The following is an 18,297-nucleotide window of genomic DNA, read 5'->3' as shown; positions in this document are numbered from 1 at the left end:
GGTGCAGTCATAACTGTATATTTCTAAATTCTCTGCGCAGAGCCTGGGCTACAATAAGAAAAACATTTATAAAAGAACAGCCCTCAGTTCAGGTGTGCCATACTCCAGGAAGGTGTTTCTAATGACCCCTCACCCCCACCCCAGGACAAGGTCAACTGTCCATCCCCTTCCCCCATTCATAGCTACTGAGCTTACTCTGCCCCTGGACCCATCACCCTGTATCTGCTTGTCTGTGTTCTAGCCCATCTGTCTCTTATGCTTGAGGCCCAGTGCTGTGTCATATTCATCCCCGAATTCCCAGGGCCTGGGACTAGAAGGGGTTCAGTACGTGCTCATTGAATAAATTTTATACTAAGAGTTAGCAAAACGGGTAATAGGAGAGTGGCTCCGATTTCAGAAGGGTCAGCTGGCTGAGCTGAAGGATGTTACATGCTGGCAGGTGGAATGGGCGGGTGGAAGCATTTTATATACATGGAAACTGAGGTTCAGCAGAGCTTAATTCCTTGCCTAGGGCAAGCTCACGGGCTTTCCCCCAAAGGTATGCAGGTCCATTGGAGGCCTCATGAAACTCACCCCTTTCAAGAGGAGCATCCAGAGGGCCAAGGGAGGAGATGGATGTTTTCCTATCAAGTGCCACCAAGCCTTACAAAGAGCACTTGAGGACCTCAGGAATGGAATGTGTTAGTCAATCGAGTTTTGTTTTTTTAAGATACATTAAACTTATCTGTTTTTTAAAAATTTAGACATTCACGTGTATTTGATAAATGCAATATACTAAAATATTATTTGATTCAATATGGTTAGAGAACAGTGAAAACGGAGAGTGAAAAATGGGGAAGAGAAGAGGGAAAAGGAAATAGAACATAAATAGAAAAATAATAATAAGGCAAAGCAGCAAGGAAGGGTCTAGAAGGAGGGAACGAAGCTCCTGTGACATCCTGCAGGTCGTGTGCTCTACAGAATTCAAAGGGAGTCTTCGCTTGTAGAATGCTGTGAAATTTAATGTTTTTCTTTTGGAATCTTAAACTCTGTTCCACATAAACCCCCAGCCAGCATTCATTGGGCCTCCTGCTGCACTGGGGATGCAAAGATGCAGTGCCCAGGGTCGGCCAGTCAGCAGGGAGAGGCTAGTGGAGCAGTCTGATGGAGGGGTGAGGCGGGAGGGGCAGAAGCAGCACGGAGGACCCATCGTGGCCTGGGTACTGGTGCGGGTGCAGAGGCGCTCCCCGGAATGGGCACCAGTTGAGTGAGTCGAGGGGAGGAGGCAGGGAGAGGTAGGGGCATTTTGTGCAGAGCAAACAGTAAGAGCAAGGGTGCAGCTGGCCCAGCAAAGGCTCCAAATTCAAGCATCTCAGTCCCCAGGGTCCCTTTCCGCATGAGCCCCTCCTTAGGTATGCTGCTGGAAGAAAGGAGTGTGAGTTCTCCTTTGGCCCTTGGAAATTCTTTCCCCCTCCCCAGCAGCTGCTCCAGCCCACCTCACCAGCCCCCTCTTCTTTATTCTCAGGCCCCTCGGATGCACTAGGTCAGTGCCTTGGACCTTAAGCATTGCCCTTAGTAGCACATGAGCTTCTGCAGCCTCATAGTTACGCATCTGCAACTGTGCTTGACCTGGCTTCAATGGTATCTCCATCTTTCCACATCCACTGATCCCTGGGCAATGGGGTCAGGACCCAGCATTTCCTTCTCTTAGGGTTCCCATTTCTGAGGGACCAGCCGCTGAGCACAAATTAGATGCTGTTTGGTAGATACTGATTTTCCTGCTGGGGAGCCCTGGGTTGGAATTTCTACATGGCACAGTTTGACCCATCCAGAGCAGTCAGGCCTGGCCCATCAGCCCCCTAAGCCACATGGGCACCAGCGACCCTGGTGACCCATTTGACTACAGGGGGAGGTGGCGTGGATCACCCTGAAACACCAGTGCAACATCCCAGCTTCCTGTGCACAAAGATCATGAAGTTCCTTCTTCCCCGTGGGAGGGGGCACCCCCAGCCACATGCCCACTCCTTTCACATCCATGCCCACTTCCATCTGCCCACTCCTGGTGGCAGAAGAGCTTGCCTAACAGAGTAAGGCAGAGCCCTGCTGAGGGGCGGGCAGGCAGCTGTGCCCCAGGAGCTAAGAGGAGACACCCGAAGCTGGACTGGGCTTTATCTGGGAGCACACGGCTGCTGAATAATGAATTCTGACTCTGTCTGCATTCCCAGGCTGCAGGCTGGGTGCACAACACACACACACACACACACACACACACACACACAGATGCACGCTGGGCTGACAACTTGGAGGGGCGGGCGCTGGCAGGGCTGCGAGTCTCCGTGAGTGGAGTCGCTGGAAGGAGCTCTGCTCGGCTGCCTGGGTCTCTGTGGGCAGCATTGGCGGGGGCGCCAGGGAGGAGGCAGCGGCAGGGAGGAGGGAGGCGTGTGAGCCACACTCCTGGGCTCGCTCCTTCCCCAGCTGCTCCCGCCTGGCAGTGCCCAGGCTCTCCACACCAGCATGGCCCTGCTCGTCCACCTCAAGACGGTCTCGGAGCTGCGGGGCAGGGGTGACCGGATCGCCAAAGTGACTTTCCGAGGTAGGGAAGCCCCTGTCTCAGGAGGACCTCAGCTCTTGGCCAACAGGGATACAGCAGGGTGGGGTGGATGGATGGGAAAAGTTCTGGCAGGGTTGGGGCGAGGGGGCTTTCCTTGGGCAGCCATCCGCCCCTGGCCTGACTGGCCATTGTGCTTTCTTAAAAATCAGTGGCCCCTGTTTTTTCATGTCTGCACCTGTGTCTGTCTCTCCCTGCACTTGCCAGTGTGCCAGGGCCAGGTGCCATGCACAGCCCTCTGATTGCAAGGGGTGCTGGGGAAGCAGCCCAGGGGGACCCAGGGCTGAGGGGGCCAGCCCTGCGGAGACTTCCCAAGCCCCTTCTTGGTCTCCCTCTCCCTCTCCCTTCCCATCTCCCTCCAGAAGGTTGGTTTCCTTGGGCACAGGGTGGGGGTGGGGTTTGCAGCCTGGAAGACCCAGGGTGGCTCCTAGAAACCAGGGAGCCAGTAGCTCTCGGAGCCCCAGCACAATGGGGTTTTCTGCAGATCTATCCGTGAGCAGAAACCCTGGGAGCCCCACTTGTCTCCCCTCTGTCAGCCCTCTTTTGCACTCATGCATCCAGCGACCACTTATTTTCATCCATGTGCCAAGGCTGGGGGTTGGGCATGACCCATGTCCTGCCCTCAAGGATCCCACATCCGGTGGTACAGGGGCCAGTGGGCAGACAAATAGCACAGATGTGTGATACAACCAGGATGGGGACAAGTGCAGCATGCAAGCTACAGAAGCAGCACCCTGATCCAGGCTAGTGGTCAGGGAAGGCTTCCAGGAGGAGGTGACACCACAGCTGAAACCTGTGGGACCAACAGGAGGGAGCATAGTGAGGAGGTAAGGACAGAGCAGACAGAGGGGACAGGATGCCCAGGTCTGGGAGAGGAGCTGAAATGCAGGGACAGGTTCCAGGGAGCTGGAGCCCAGAGTGGGTGCAGGAACTGAGGTGGGCAAGGCAAGCAGAGCAAAGGAAACAAGGCTGCCTTCACCCTGAGGACAGTGAGCAGCCCCTGAAGACAAGACCAGGCTCACCTCTGCTTTTAACTCACTTCTGCCCCTGTCTGGACACAGCCCAGCCCTCTGGGCCAGGGGCGTCTCAGGCAGCCTTTGACCAAAGGCCAGGGTGTCCTCATTATACATGGTTCCCCCGCCCCCAGAGATGGGTCTGAGGTGGGGTGGGGGTGGGGAGTCGGGAGAAGAGCTGAGAGAACCCCACCAGGTTAAAGAACAGAGTGAGCATCGGCATCTGTGTGAGGAGGGAGAGGTGAGGCCATGGGGCAGCCTTCCCCAGACTCTCCAGCAGCAGCCCCATGCCCACCTCACTCTCCTGGGCAGGAGGCCGTGGGTTGTCCACACCGCAGCCTCCTGTGCACAGGGACGGGCAGAGGTGGAGGGGTCCGCAGTGTCCCTGCTGGCGGGAGGGAGAGGAAGGGGGGCTGGGCTCCCTGCTGCTTCCCACACCAGCCCCGTGGCTGCTTTCTCTGCAGCACCCTGGATCTTCCACATGCACTGGCTGGCCTGGCTGGCTTTAGAAAAAGTGAGTGTGTCCCTTCATCTGTGAACTGTGTCCTTGTGCTGGACAGATAGCACGGTATTGGCCGTTTAGCTACAGGTTGCTATGTGGTAACACCTATGATAGGACAGTCCCAGGCTGCACAAACCAGTCCCATTTACAGGCTGAGAAACCAAGACCGTGGGTCAAGAGATCTGCATGGTCTTAGCAGAGGGGCTGAGGCACGGTGACCCCGGCTCACAGACCTCACCCCCAGCCCTGCAAGCCCCTTCTCTCCTCTTGGCCACCTGGGGAGAGCATCCTGTCTACCTGTTGCCCACCATTTTCTCTGAGCAGTGGGGCTGGCCCTCCAGCCTCAACTGACCACACAGGGATTAGCCTCTTTGCAACCTGTGGGCTGAGTGGAGAAACCCACTTCCAAGCCCCATGCCTGCAGCAGGTGGCCATAGGCAGAGCTCCATGGGAGGGGGCTGGGCAGCAGGAATAGGCAGATGGCAAGTAGCTTTCCAGAAAGATTCCTTTCTAACAACCAGAGGTGCCGCAGCCGTTCACCAGCTGCAGCCAGCACTGTTAAAAATAGACACTCAAAAGACAAACACTAACAATAATTCAGAGGGTATCGACCCGCTCTAGAATGTTCCAAGGCATCTGGCACACACAACTTCTGGTGTCCAAGCAAATATGCTGCAGCGAGAAATGAGAAACTGGTGAATAGTCACAGGTTCTCCTGATCCCGCGAGCGAGGGAGCCCTGGGTGAGTTGGGCCTGTTGGCAGTGGCCCCGTAGACCAGACGAGCTGGTTGCAATGCAGCATGACTTTCTGGGCTGTGCCACCCAGGACACTTAGGAAGGAGCCTTGTGGAGCTGTGGTGGAGAAAGCTCTAGATATGGGGCCGGAAGCCCTAGTTCCTCCTTGGGTTCTGCCACTTACTTTGCCTCTCTAATTCTCGGTTTCCTCATATGTAACATGGGAATGATGGCAACACCCACCTCATCAAGTTGTTTCGGTGAAGCAGTAGGCATGGAAGAGCTTGAGGAAAGAGCACTGATGTGTTTGTGAGGTGGCCATTCCAGTTCTCCTTGGGGCAGACTGCCCCTGAGACCCCTGTTCCCATGTGGGCTGGGGCTGCACCAGCGCTGTCCCGGGCCACTCCTCTTTTCCTGTCACCCCAGGTCAGTCAGTCACCCCACTCTCAAGCTACTCAGCGCTCAGTGTCTAACCCCGCTCAGTGTCTAACTCTTAGCTCTGACTGCCTCCACAGCCACTCTTAACCTGGTCCTGCCCTTATTTATTCATTCATTCACTGAACTGGTATTTGTGGACAGGCCTAAAGCCCTGGGAGTGAAGAAAACACAGCCCCCGATCTTGGTCATACACACAGGCCACAGGGCTTCAGGGCGTCAGCTTTCCATGCACAAGATGAGACTATGGCCATTTAACGCAGAGGCCTGTGTCCAGAATCAGATGTAGGCTGTCTGAAAAAGAGTCATGTTGACCACAGGTTGCTACTCAAAGGGAGGCAGTTTTAGTCTCCTAAAACTAATTCTCAGCAGCCATCAGAGCCACAGAATGCTAAGTGGGAAGGGCCTCTGGTTCCTCTGGTGCAACCTTCTGCCCCGTATTCAGCCCCATCCAAACCTGAGCGGTCCCTGGGCTGTCAGGGACCCAGTGACAGGCTGTCTGGGCCAATCAGGTGGCTGTTGTGGGGGAGGTGAAGCCATTCTGGGTGAGGAACTGACAAGACCAGAGGCCAGAGGAGGAAAATCTCAGATCAGTAATGTTAAGGTAAGAAATCATTCAAACCTGTGAAGAATTTTTGTGAGTTTATTTGAGCCAAGCTGTCGACAACTGTTAGGAAGCCAAAACTTCAATGGATTGAGACAATGCTCCTGAGAATGGCAGTTTTGCACCTTGTTTTATACATTACAGTCAAAGGGGGAAATGTGAGTGCATTACACGGAATCCACTGGTGATAGATTAGGGAGGTAGAAGAAAGCAAAGCGGGGAAATCTCTGGGATTGGGTGAAAAGTGAAATCACAGACATATACTTCTTTTACTTAGGTGGGTGCAGGATAGCTAACAGTCAACAGTTAACTCAGTAACAGGGAGGGGATTTGTGGTCTCTGCGGAGCAGTGCCTGTGCTTTGAGGGGTCTGGAAAAAGGAAAATTACTTTGACATTCCAACGATATGTTATCATAGATGCAAAAAGACAATAGACAGGCTCAGTTAAGGTAAAGATTGACCTTTGTCAGGAAAGATGCCAGCTTAGGACATGACTACCCACCATAAACTGCTTTGTAGTTAAAAGATTTTAATTTCAGACCATCCTTTGTGATTATTTTAGGTCTCTTGAGTTTGCAAGGCCACCATGCAGGCCTTCCCTGAGCTTGTTGGGTTTAGCATTTAGCCCCTTTTCGTTTATAGTACAATGACTGGGAAGCCACTGGTTTGTCTGGAGTAGAGGCTGCAGGACGTGGGGGGGGGAGGGAGATGAGCTAGGAAAGGAGCATGGGGCCGGGGGGTGACTGTGTACGGGGGAAGGGGTTAGGGCCCTGGCCCAGGCACTGGGGACAAGAGTCTCCCTACTCTTGGCTGCAAGGACCATTTCAGACTCTAAATTAGATTTTTTTCCCCTTTAAAGTGGGGGAGCTCTCCCCCTTGATGCTAATCTGACTTCTAACTGAAGATGTATCTGCCATCCCTGAAGAAGGAGGCAGAATAGCTCAGCACCCCCAGACCTGAGATGCTCCTGGGATGCCAGGGCTTGTGTGTGCACTCTGGCCCAGCCCAGCGCCTCCTCTCTGGGAGGATGTGGGAGGGTGTTGCCCCCAGTAAAGACTGCAGATTGAGGGGACCTAAGGACAGACGCTGCTGGCTGTGGATACAGCTCCGTGCTTTCGATGTTTCTCTGAGAGCTGTGCCCCGCATCCTTCCCTCTTCCCAGCACACACAAGCCCCTCACCACCTAGGGCAACCTTCTCTGCCTGAAGTCCCCAGTGGTGAACATCCCCCTCCAGCCCAGAGCAAGCCAACGCAGACCCAGGAAAGCCAGCAGAGCTTTGCAAATTCTCCAGGCCTCTCTAGCTTTGAGGAGACTGTGTGTGTGTGTTTTTCATATGGAAATGACCACATAACTGTTTTCCACTACAAAGGCCCTCGGCAAAATTGCTGCTGGAAATGTGCTCAGGAACAGACTTGCAAAGAACTTCCCTGAATTGCGAAGCCTTGGTTATCTTATCTACCTTTCCCAGAACATAAAATCTGCATTCCTCCCATCCCCTGGGTCTCATATATTTAAAAAAGGTATTAACTTTTTATAATGGAAAAACCTCGGATATATACAAGAATAAAGAAAAGAGTATAATGGCCCCACATTCTGCCCATACAGTCTTTAACAACCATCACCTCATGGCCAATCTTGTTTCATTGGTATCCCATCCTACTCCCACACCCCTAATTATTTGGAAGCAAATCCCAGACACGATACCATTTCATCCATAAATATTCCGTACACAGTTATCAAGGACAAAGACTCAGAAAAACAAAATTCGCGTAATAATTACTCCTAAAAAATTAACTGTTTTGCTTAATACTATCAAATATTCAATCAGTGATCAAATTTCTCATTGTTTTATCAATGTCATAAGTTTTTTCCAATTCATTAAAAGCTACATTTGAATGTGTTTTGTAAATCAAGTATTTAATCACTCACTCACTCACTCATCCTTTTATTTACCCACGCAGTGATATTCATTGAGGGCCAGCTATGTGCCAGGCACCCGCTGACAGCAGTAAATTAGACCGACATGGTCCCTGCCCTCAAGGGGAAGAAAGTCATTGCACAAGTCACCGTGAGTGAGATGAATATTCTGGAAAGGGAGGAACAGGTACAAGGCAGCATTCGGCAAGGGAAGTCCATAGACCAGGAGGTGGGGAAGCTGCCTGAGCCCATGAGTCAGAGGTCCTTAGGAAGAGATGGCAGAAAAGCACATGTGACCATGTGACCAGAGGTGGGTGGGAGTGGGCTGCTCAGAGTCAGCCGCCCTGGGGCCAAGCAGATGAGGCTGGAAAAGTCCATGGGGCCCAGGGAAGAAGTTTTGCTGAGTGGGGGATGGGCTGATATTAAAGCTGGCCCTTGAGAGAGGATAGCATTTCAGTAGGGACAAAACCCCCAAGAGGCCTCATTCCAGGCAGAGGTGTTAATATCAGTAGAGGTGCAGAGGTGAGGAGACTTGTTCGGAGTTTGGGGAGTGCTTGCTGCGGTTGGGTGGGAGTGGGTGGGGTGGAGGGGAGGTTGAGACCCAAACACAGAGGGTCTTCAAGGTCACTCTGGAGTTTGAACTTTGCTTTGTAAGTGAATGGTAGTCCCAAAGGTCTTAGCCAGAGTACGGGATGGAAAGATAAGGTTTTGGAAAGAACGCTCTGGAGGTCAGGACCGCAGGCCAGAGCCCAGGGAGGACGCTGGGGCAGTGGCGCAGGCGAGGGCTGCACCTCCATGGGCAAGGCTGTGGGTTTGGAGAGAAGTGGGTGACATGGGTTCAGAAAGGGGGGAGCAGCTCTGGGACTGGAAGTGAGCGAGAGGACAGGATATGGGTGCCTCTTGATTTTGTGCTAGGTTACTTGGGTGGTCAGTGAGGCCACCGGTGGAGCCAGGAGCATGCAAGAAAGAGCAGACTGGGGGTGGGAAGTATAAAGTGGATGAATTTGCCTGTGGGTCATTCTAGTGAAAATGTCCAAAAATGTGGCTAGCCAAAAATGTGGCTCTTACAGTGAGCACCCAGGAAAGTGGCCAGAGCCTAATGGTTTGGGAGTTCAGGTGGCAAGTGAAGGTCGAGGAGACATGAGATATGCCAAAGCTCTTACAGGGCTGCTTGGGGGTCAAATGAGAACAGTGAAATACACGAACTGCTTTACCAACTGTAAAGTGCTGTGTAAATGTAAGGATTATGCTAATTATCCCAGGACTCCTCCTGTTGCCAGCCTTCTAGGGAGACACAATACAAGAGAAGAACCACCAATAGACATAAAGTATTTGACAAAATCCAACACCCATTCATGATGAGAGCTCTCAGCAAACTAAGAATTGAGGAGAACTTCCTCAATCTGATAAAGGGCAACTACAAAAACATCTGATTAATATCATACTTAATCCTGAAACATTGAACATTAAGATCACAATGAGCAAGGCAAGGTTGTCCACTCTTACTACTTCTAGTTAACACTGTACCAGAGTTCTAGCCAGTGCAATAAGGCAAGGGGGGGAAACCTCATACAGATCAGAAAGAAAGAACTAAAATGGCCCCTTTTCACACACTCACAAAAAACTAATGGATTATGTAGAAAATTCTAAGGAATCTACATAAAAGCTACCCCAGGTAATGAGTAGATTTAGCAAGGTTTTAAGATCCAAGCTTAATATACAAAAATTATATTTCTATAGAAACCAACCAACTGGAAAATAGAAATTAAGAAGCAATTACTACTATAATAGCATGAAAAAAATTTAGAAATAAATTTCACTAAAGACACGAAAGACCTTCACACTAAAAGAAAAAAATGCTAAGAGAAATTAAGAAAACCAAATATCTAGAAAATATATGATGTTGGTGGATTTGGAAGACTCAGAATTGTTGAAATGTCAGTTCTGGGCACATCGACCTACAGGCTGAACACAATCCTAATAAAAGTCACATAAGGCTATTTTGTAGAAATTGAAATTTATTTAAAAATGAATATGGACATGCAAAGAATCTAGGAGAGCCAAAGAAATTTGAAAATGGAGGAGAAAGTTGAAGGAGTCACACTATTTTATTTGATTGACTAATAACAATATCTTGATTGTGTGGGGATTACGCAGGCATATGCCTTTATCAAAATTCATCAAGTTGTGCACTTAACATAAAATTTACCTAGTTAAAAAAGAAGAGCTAATCACACCTAAAATACCTAGAACTTGGAAAACATTATGTAAGATGAGGAAGAAAATTGTTCCTGATTATATACTACTAAGAATACTCCACAAAAAGTGATTCATAATAGAGGAGACCATTTTTCTATTTAAGACGTAGATAACTATTTAAAGGACTCATTAGTAGAACAATAGCCTTTTCTTATTGGCTGATGAACTATGCACCAGGTGTATGGCACTAGCATTTCCTCCACTTTATAGATGATGTAACTAAGGCAAAGCGAAGTTAATTTCTTCCAGGGCTCATGGCCACAAGTGGTAGATTTGGGGTTTGAGCTCAGGCAGGCTGGCCATGGAGCCTAACCACTGTCCACAGTCTCCTTGTGATTGTAAGGGATGCTTTACTCAGACTTTCACAGAAGCAATCCCGTGCTGATCCGTGCTGGTTCCAGGATGCAGGCCGGTGCAGGATCATTCATCTCTGAGACCCTGAGGGGTTGAATAGCTAGCGCCCCACTCCTTCCACCCTGAGCTGCAGACAAGGCCCCAAACCTGCCTAGCCTGGCTCCTTTACTACACACAGGGATGCCTGGGCCCACTTCCTAGGGCCTGTGGGAGTAGCTGGCCTTCCAAAAGGAGCAGGCTGATCTGAACTGGGAGAGTGAAATCACAGCAGGGCCACCACCCCCGAGCTGCTGTGGAGGAGCAGAAGGTGGGCAGGTTTGGGGATGTCACAGCATTGCAGCTAGGAGTGGGGTGCTTGCTGAGGAATCCTCCATACAGCCCATCCCAGCCAGTGCTACAGTAAGGTTTTGATGATTTAAAATAACAAAGGGGAATAATAAAACGTCTGAGTGACCCGCAGGGTGTTTCACTCTCTATCTAGCTGACACTGGGAAAAGAGCAATGGCACTGATACAGGCCACAGCGCCAGGTCCTGGGCAGAACCACGATGTCCCTAAAGCTTGTCCTCAGGACCTCCTCCTTCCCTCTTAAATGCACCCCCCCCTGTGCTCTCTCAGGACCTCAGGACCCCCCAGCCCCAAGGTCCTCTTTCTGTGGACTGCTCCCCGAGGGGAGACCCTCTTCATTTTCCCTTCACCATTAGAACTCACCTCCCCTGTGTCCCACTCCACTGCCCTGTGTCCATTTTCTGCTCCACACTTCCAGATTTTGCTCACATTGCTCCCTCTGCCCAGATGTCCCTTCTCTCTCCCTCCTCCCCAATCTCTCTGCATAGCTAGATGCCTCAGTCTTCCAGTGTAAATGCCCATGCTTCTCCAACACCTTCTTGATCTGCTAGGTAGAGGCCATTTCTCCTTTGCCTGTGTTCTCACTTTATTTATGCCTTTTGCATGCCAAGGACCAAATGTTGCCTCATATAGTAGCCTTTTATGTGTCTGACTTATCCTTTCTGGATTGTAATAAGCTTCTTCAGACAGCATCCCCATTCGAATTCTTTGTACAACCCCACCCCACCCTCCTCCAGAGCCCAATGGCTGTGCTGACACAGCAGGAGTAGAAAATCTTCTTGCATGAGGGAATGAATGAATGAATGAATGAATGAATGAATGCACATAGGCCAATAGCCCAGTCTCCATATGGCTGCCTTTGCTCAAGGTCCAGCTCTAGCAAGGTAAACTGTCTGGAAGAGGGAGCTGCTTGGTACAGACAGGACATTTTGTCCCCTTAAGTCACGCCCCACAAAAGGCTAGCACTCCATCCTGCATATGAGACAAGGGCTGAGCTCACCTGCGTTTTGGAGGGTGGCTGCTGTCCAGAGATTTGAAAATGGCGAATGACATACAAGTTACTTCTGTTAAGCTTTGGACTCCTGCACCCTCCATTTGGGTGTATCCTGTGTCGTGGCATTTATTATGGTTCTGAGCACAGCGTCCACTATCCAAATTCATTTATTGACTCAGGAGTTTATTTCAAACTGAACAGCTCAGCTCTCCCATGAGCAGCTGCCTCTGTTGAATTTTCCCATCTGTGGCCTCACTCTGTCCACAAGAACCTCGCCACCACAGAGAATAGGCTTTCTTTCTCTCGAGACTTATTCCCAATCTTCTCTGGCAAGAAATGTGATTGGATATTGGAATTTTAAATGATTTTGTCGGCAAGCCATTGAAAATGGAGCTGAAATTTCAACAGGGCTCGTGTTGAGTGGACTAGATGTTAAGTGGAAATGAACTTGAAAGGAAGGATGGCGTTAGCAATCCCCGCTGACAACTTGGGAGGGAAGGCAGAGGCCCGGCTCTGCCCTAATGAACAGAAAAGGGCCACTGGAATGACCCCCAGCACTGTTCGTACAAACCCTCCTAAAAAGCGGTTCTCCACAGATGCTTAAGAGCATTTTCTTAACGAGTTGGCCTTTCCACTGTTCCTGTATGATTCGTTTGATTTGTTTCAGCAAATCCTTTTAAAAAAATATCTAGGGGTAACATTTAACTCATCCTGCTTCACAACATTCACCACATTTAAGTCTCCGGGGCCTACGGTAATGAGGTTTCACCGCATGGAAACAGAGCCCTAGTGCGTCAATTCTGCAATGGCCGATTTCACCGCATTTCACATCTTCTCCGACAGGCTGTGGAAACACGCGAGCAGGGGAGGCGTTGAGCCTCGGAGACTTCACGCGTGTTGCACCGTCTTGGCTGGTCCCCGCCCCCACCCACTGAGTTGCTTAATTCTCGCTGCGGGAGACCCTCGATGCAGCCATCTCCGATGCTCATTATGATCTTCTAAGATGGGAAGGCTTTCAGTTCCTAGCGCAGGGCCCTGGGAAATCCCGGGGGCGCGGACACGCTCGGCCGATTCCCGATTTCTCCTGCGTTCCCGCGGGGGAGATGGAGAGAAGCGCAGGCCTCATCTCTCCTGTTTCCCGAGCCTCCCCTGGCTGCCTTGCGGTTTGTCGTTGAGGTTTTTCTTTTCCGGTGTTTTGTTTTGTCCCCGGCTAGTACTTAAGAGTCTTTCTTTCCCATCTGTCTACTTCACATCTATTTTCTGTGTATGTAGCTTCTGCTTTATAGCTTCTTCCTCATTATCTGGGCTGCAACCCCTCCCCACATGCCCCCCACCTACACACACACACACACACACCCTTCTTCAGACCATCCACCTGCCTCTGACATCAAGCCACTGTCCTCCTTGGGCAAGGGAGGGGGGTTTTGGGGGGAGGGGTGGCTCTGAGTTGAACTAGGACTTTCTTCTGAGTCATAAAACCAGGCAGGGCCTGGAGATCTCTGTACCACCCCTCTTATTAGACAGGTGGAGCAGCTAAGGGCAGAGGAGAGAAGCGGTCCCCAGGGGGAGCGAGCCTGCTTTGCTGAGCCTCCCTCATCCCCCCCAGCCCCCTCACAGTGGGGGATCAGGGAGAGCTCGCTTCCACCCCTCCTGGCCTGGCACTGGTCGTGCTGGGGCTCCCAGATGTTCTGCGGGGAGGAGGGCACTGCAGGCCCCGCCAAGTCCTCTCCTGGGGCCCAGCTTGCCCATCAGTGACAACCCACACTAACCCCCACAGTGGGACTGAGCTCAACCTTGAGATAGCTCTTCAGCAAAATGGTCTGCTGGTTTAGGTTGGTAAGGATTTAAATTTTTTTTTCTTTTAATTACAAAAGTAAAGCATGGTCACACACACAAAAATTCAAATTCAAATGTATGCAGTAAAACTTCAACGCCTGCTGCTTCCAATATCTTCTCGCTCCCCTGCTCAGAGATAACCACTTCTAATGGTTTGAGATCTTACTCTATTCACATATAAATCAATTGGGGTTGAGGTTTTTATTAATCAGATTCTATTATACATGTTACCTTTTTTTGGTGTACAGTTGTTAGATGATGATAAATTAATCCTAAGCAGTAATTTCTTTTTAATCCACCCTATCTCTGGGTTTCTTCTCATAGAAATGACAACCCCTCCCTTCTCCCCTCCCTCCCCAAACCCAGTATTTACCTTCTCTTCTCTGTACCCCTTCTCTATCTCGTGCAAAATTGTATATGGGGTACAAATTGTATGGTGTTGAGCTGGCCACCTGCTCCGGTTCCCTGCCACCCCTGATAGATGGTCTCCCTGAGTGCGGGGATCCAGTCCCTCTATCCTGGTGTGGCCCTGTACATCATAGACTCCGTGTTTCTCAGAGCGACCTCAACTGGCCCATGTCTCCCACTCATTGCCCCCCAACCCCATTCTCTCCTGATGATGGTCCTTCAAGCAGCCTGGGCCAGTTCTGGCTGGATGGGCTAGAACCGCGGGCAGCTTTACTCCTGCCCCGGTGGGTGGCGTGGGGGGTCCAGGGAAAATGTGTGTCTGTATCACCCTCCCTGCTACTTGCACCAATGGGAAAAGGAGGGAGCAGTGTATGGAAGAAATCACCCGAGTTTTCCTCTCTGCTAAGGCTGGCAGAAAAAGCAATGAGCCTGTGGAGAAGGTGAAGGCCCTGGCTTACGGGGAAGACAATCTGGATGTGCCTGGGTGTCCTGGGACCTGGCTTGGGCATGAGTTCCTGGGCCAGGCCCCAGGCAAATTCATAGAAGGGAGCTGCCATTCAGCAGAGTGCCCGCTGCCCTCAGGGCCAGGGAAAACCAAGAAAGCCGCTGGGAAGGCAGCGGGGTGGAGAAAAGAGGCCGAGGTTCCACTCCCATGTCTCTCTCTGACCAGCCTTGTGCCTTCTTGTACTTAGTGTCCCCATTTGTAAAATGCAGCTGTTGGCCTTGGACTTGCTCACCTCCCCAGGCTGCTGAAAGGGTCAGATAAGACCCTGCAGGAACCTGCCCCATCTTGACAGGAGGTCCCATGGTTGATAACAGTGCTCTGTGAACCCCAATGCTGTCCTGACTACTATCAGGTCAAGAGGTTCAACCCCAAGCTTCTGGCCCAGGGAGGTCTGACTCTAAAATTTCCTCTTCCCTACCCAGGGCAATCCTTCCACTCCCGGGTCCTGGAGAACTGTGAGGACGTGGCTGACTTCGATGAGGTAGGACTCCCTCAGGGGCAGTTGGAGCCCCGAGCCCAGAGGGGAACGAGCACCTCCCTTCCTCCTGGGGGCGCACTGGCCCCAAATCCTGGGAGGACGGTTTGCTCAAGGCTCCTTATGGCTGGTTTGCTTCCTGGGAGGGAGCCTCCCTTCCCCCTCCACCCAGACCTCTATCCAGCACTTCTGCATAAGAGAGCCCCATGCAGAGCGGTTGACATAGAAAGTGGCCCTGTCCAGGCCCAGCCACAGCCTGCTGCCAGCCGGGGCCTTTATCCTCTCTGGAGAAAGGGCCCACCTGTGTTGAAGGCCTCGTAGTGACCCCCAGCTTAGGGCCCAGCAGCCTAGAGGAGGGGATTCCCTCCCTGTGTTCCCTGGGTTTGTGGAGGACCCAGGCTAACCCCACCCCATCTTCCAACAAAACCAATCTCATAGAAACCTTACCCCTTTCTCTCTAAGAGTTGGGGTACCCCTTCCACTGTTTCCCCAGAAAGCATTTCTTTCCCTTTTGAACTTCAGGCTCAGAAGGTTAAGTTTTTCCCCAGTGTATGGCCCATTATCTCACTGGTCCCTCCAAGGCCCCTCTCTTGTTCTTACGCATGTGTGTGTTTATGTGTGCGTGTCTTCTCTTCTATTCCCACATGTCTTCTCTCCATATACAACCACCTTCTTGTCTATTTTTTCTTTTACTGGTATTTAATATCCTTCTTTGTCTCTTAGGATGTGTTTTACATTAATTTCTATTTTGTCAAATATTAGGATTGCTATCTTCTTTTGTTTCATTTGCCTGGTATATCTTTATCAACCCTCTTATTTTCTTAGTATAATTTTTTCATATTTTTATTTTTAGTAGTTGTGTTTTAAAATTCAGGTGTGTCTTCTGGGGGGCATGTATTATTAGATCTTATTTTCATACCCAATATGAGATTCTTTGTGTTTTAATTGATTCATTTCATCCATTTACATCTATTGTAATTGTTATTGTTATAAGGCTTATTTCTACCACCATCTTATTTTATATTTTTCATTCACTTTACTTTTGTTTGTTTGCTTGCTTTTTGCTCCTTTCCAGGTTTCCACTGAATAGATCATGTTTTCTTCTGCTAGTCGAAAAGTTATATATTCTATTTTTGTTTTCGAGGTAGTTACCTTTCCTCATGATTATGTATCCCTATTGATAGCTTAAACAAGTCAATAATTATAATTTCCCCTAACACGACAAGTGCTTTATTACTCTCTCATGCTTCTTTGATTTTCCCACCTCATCCCATACCCTCCAGCTGATATTGTCTAGATTAGAATGCTCTTATGAATGTGTGTTCTCTCTTTTTTTTATTTGTCCTAGCCTTTTTCCTTTTCAAAGACAGGAATAATCTTTACTAAGATATTTGGCCACCTTTGTTTCTCATATTTCTTGAAGCATCTCTTGGAATTGTTTTCCTTCTTATTTGAGTACTTCCTCCAAAAACATTTTTAATTTGGGTCTTTGTGTAACAAACTTAAAGCTTTGTGACTCTGAGAATATTTTTTCTTATTTCTTCCAATTTGAATGAGAGTTTCACTTGATATAAAACTCTGGGTTCAAAGTTCTTTCACAACTTCAAAAATATCATTCTGTATTACTGAGATGTTTGATGGTCATCTGATTCTTGTAACTTTATGGATGACATTTTCTCTCTCTCCAAGGGGGGAAAAAGTGTAATTTCTTTATTTTTGATATTCTTCAACTTCATTAAAATGTTTCTAATTGCATGGTTTCTTATCTTTCTGGTTTTGCACTATTTTGTGAGCCCTTTCAAATGGAAGGCCTTTTATCTTTCATTTATTATAGAAAATTCTATCTCCATTATTTTTTCAAATATTCCTTCCATTCAGTTTTTATATAATTCTCTCTTCTGCCAACTCCTATTATCAGATTTCTGTACTTCTATTTCTAGCTGTCATTTCTTAGCTTTTATATTTTTTGGTTTATCTATCTTTTCTTACTGTCTTCTGAGGGAGTTCTTCAAATTGATCTTCCAAATTTACTAATTTGTTCTTTATGATTCCTTGTCCTGGTTTCACTGCTAATATATTTCTTTATGGTCCACTTGTTCTAATGATCCTGCTCCAGTTGGTATATCCTGTTCAGTGTGTTGTCTTTTACAGGAGAGGTCCTTTCCAAGAGTCTCTTTACTTTGCCGTGTTCAGGTTCCTCTGGTATCAGCTACTCTGTCTGCTCACAAGTCTTGGGGAAGCTTCTAAGGCTGGCTGTGTCGTTTCTAGGGTTTGATGGGTGAGCATGAGCACCAGAAGGGCCCCAAGTCACCAGAGAAAGAATCAGGGTCCCATCTCTGAGCCTTTAAGGAGAAACATGGTTGACAGTCTAGATATTTAACAAATTAGCTGTGGTGTTCACTGAGAAAGGTATGAGCAGCTGGTCTATCAACACCTATTTTCATCAATTCTCATCCCAGCAAGACTGTTGTCACAGTTTTCAGTTAAGGAGCAAGAATGATTGCCCCAAGGTAATGCCAGGGAGAGGCAGGAGCAGAAGGTGCCAAGATTTCCTCTGCCCTGTTCTCCCACCGCCGCTTCCAGTCACCGCTGGCCCGAGCTGGGCAGCTCCATCTGCCCCACACAGTCAGACCGCCTTCGGTCTCCCCGGGTTTCTCAGATTTGTTTACGTATTTGTTTGTTTGTTCCTTCCTAGAATCCATATTTACCTCTTGCTTCTGCAGTTTTTCCAGGTTTGGCTTTGGGTTGAGAACCAACATTCTTAAGTCATCACCTTGCCACAAAGTAGAAGGTCTGCCGTGGCCACCAGAATAGCGTGGCCCCTCTTTCCTGGGCTTTAACTCTCTTGTCTGGCTGTGTTTGGACTGGGAAGGGCCTCATGGCAGACTGTTCCCTTTGAGGCTGGCATTTAGCTGAGGAGACACCATCCTGAGGGGCCACCCAGAACCTCTGTCTCCTCCTCACCCTGGGCCCATCCCACAATCGTGTCTGTAGGCCCAGAGCTACAGGCACAGGGGAGCGAGGCCTTGACCTTCTCACCTGGGCTCTGGAGCAACCACTGACCATGACAGCCCCCGGGCTGTGCCCTCCCCAAGGCGAGCTCTGTTCTGGACACCTCCCCTTCCTGCTATGTGAATTTCTACCTCAGTTTCTAAGCCTCAGTACCCACATTTGTCAAATGGGGCTGATGATGAAGGATATGAAGTCTCTTTGTAAAACAATAAACAAAATGAGGGATTATTAAGATGGTAGAACCATTGTCGGTACTCAAGCAGCGATGTTGGGCTCAGGCGTGCCCCACTACACAACCTGTCCACTCTAATCC

General features: G+C 49.5%; 1 protein-coding gene across 1 annotated transcript in view; it reads left to right on the top strand.

Annotated features, from left to right (window-relative positions):
- Positions 1–2,493: 2,493 nt before the first annotated feature.
- Positions 2,494–18,297, top strand: part of OTOF (otoferlin) — a gene marked incomplete at its 5' end in the record, with an annotated part of 77,398 nt that continues 61,594 nt past the window's right edge. Inside the window, 2 exons of the mRNA XM_081156701.1 lie at positions 2,494–2,572; positions 14,920–14,978. Coding sequence (XP_081012827.1) covers positions 2,494–2,572; positions 14,920–14,978 — 138 coding nt within the window. The remainder of the gene's footprint in view (positions 2,573–14,919; positions 14,979–18,297) is intronic.

This window comes from Miniopterus schreibersii (genome assembly GCF_964146895.1).
Source record: "Miniopterus schreibersii genome assembly, chromosome: 13".
In the NCBI taxonomy this organism is placed as follows: Eukaryota; Metazoa; Chordata; class Mammalia; order Chiroptera; family Miniopteridae; genus Miniopterus; species Miniopterus schreibersii.
Note: the sequence above shows the minus strand (reverse complement) of the source record. Positions and strands in the feature narration are given on the sequence as shown.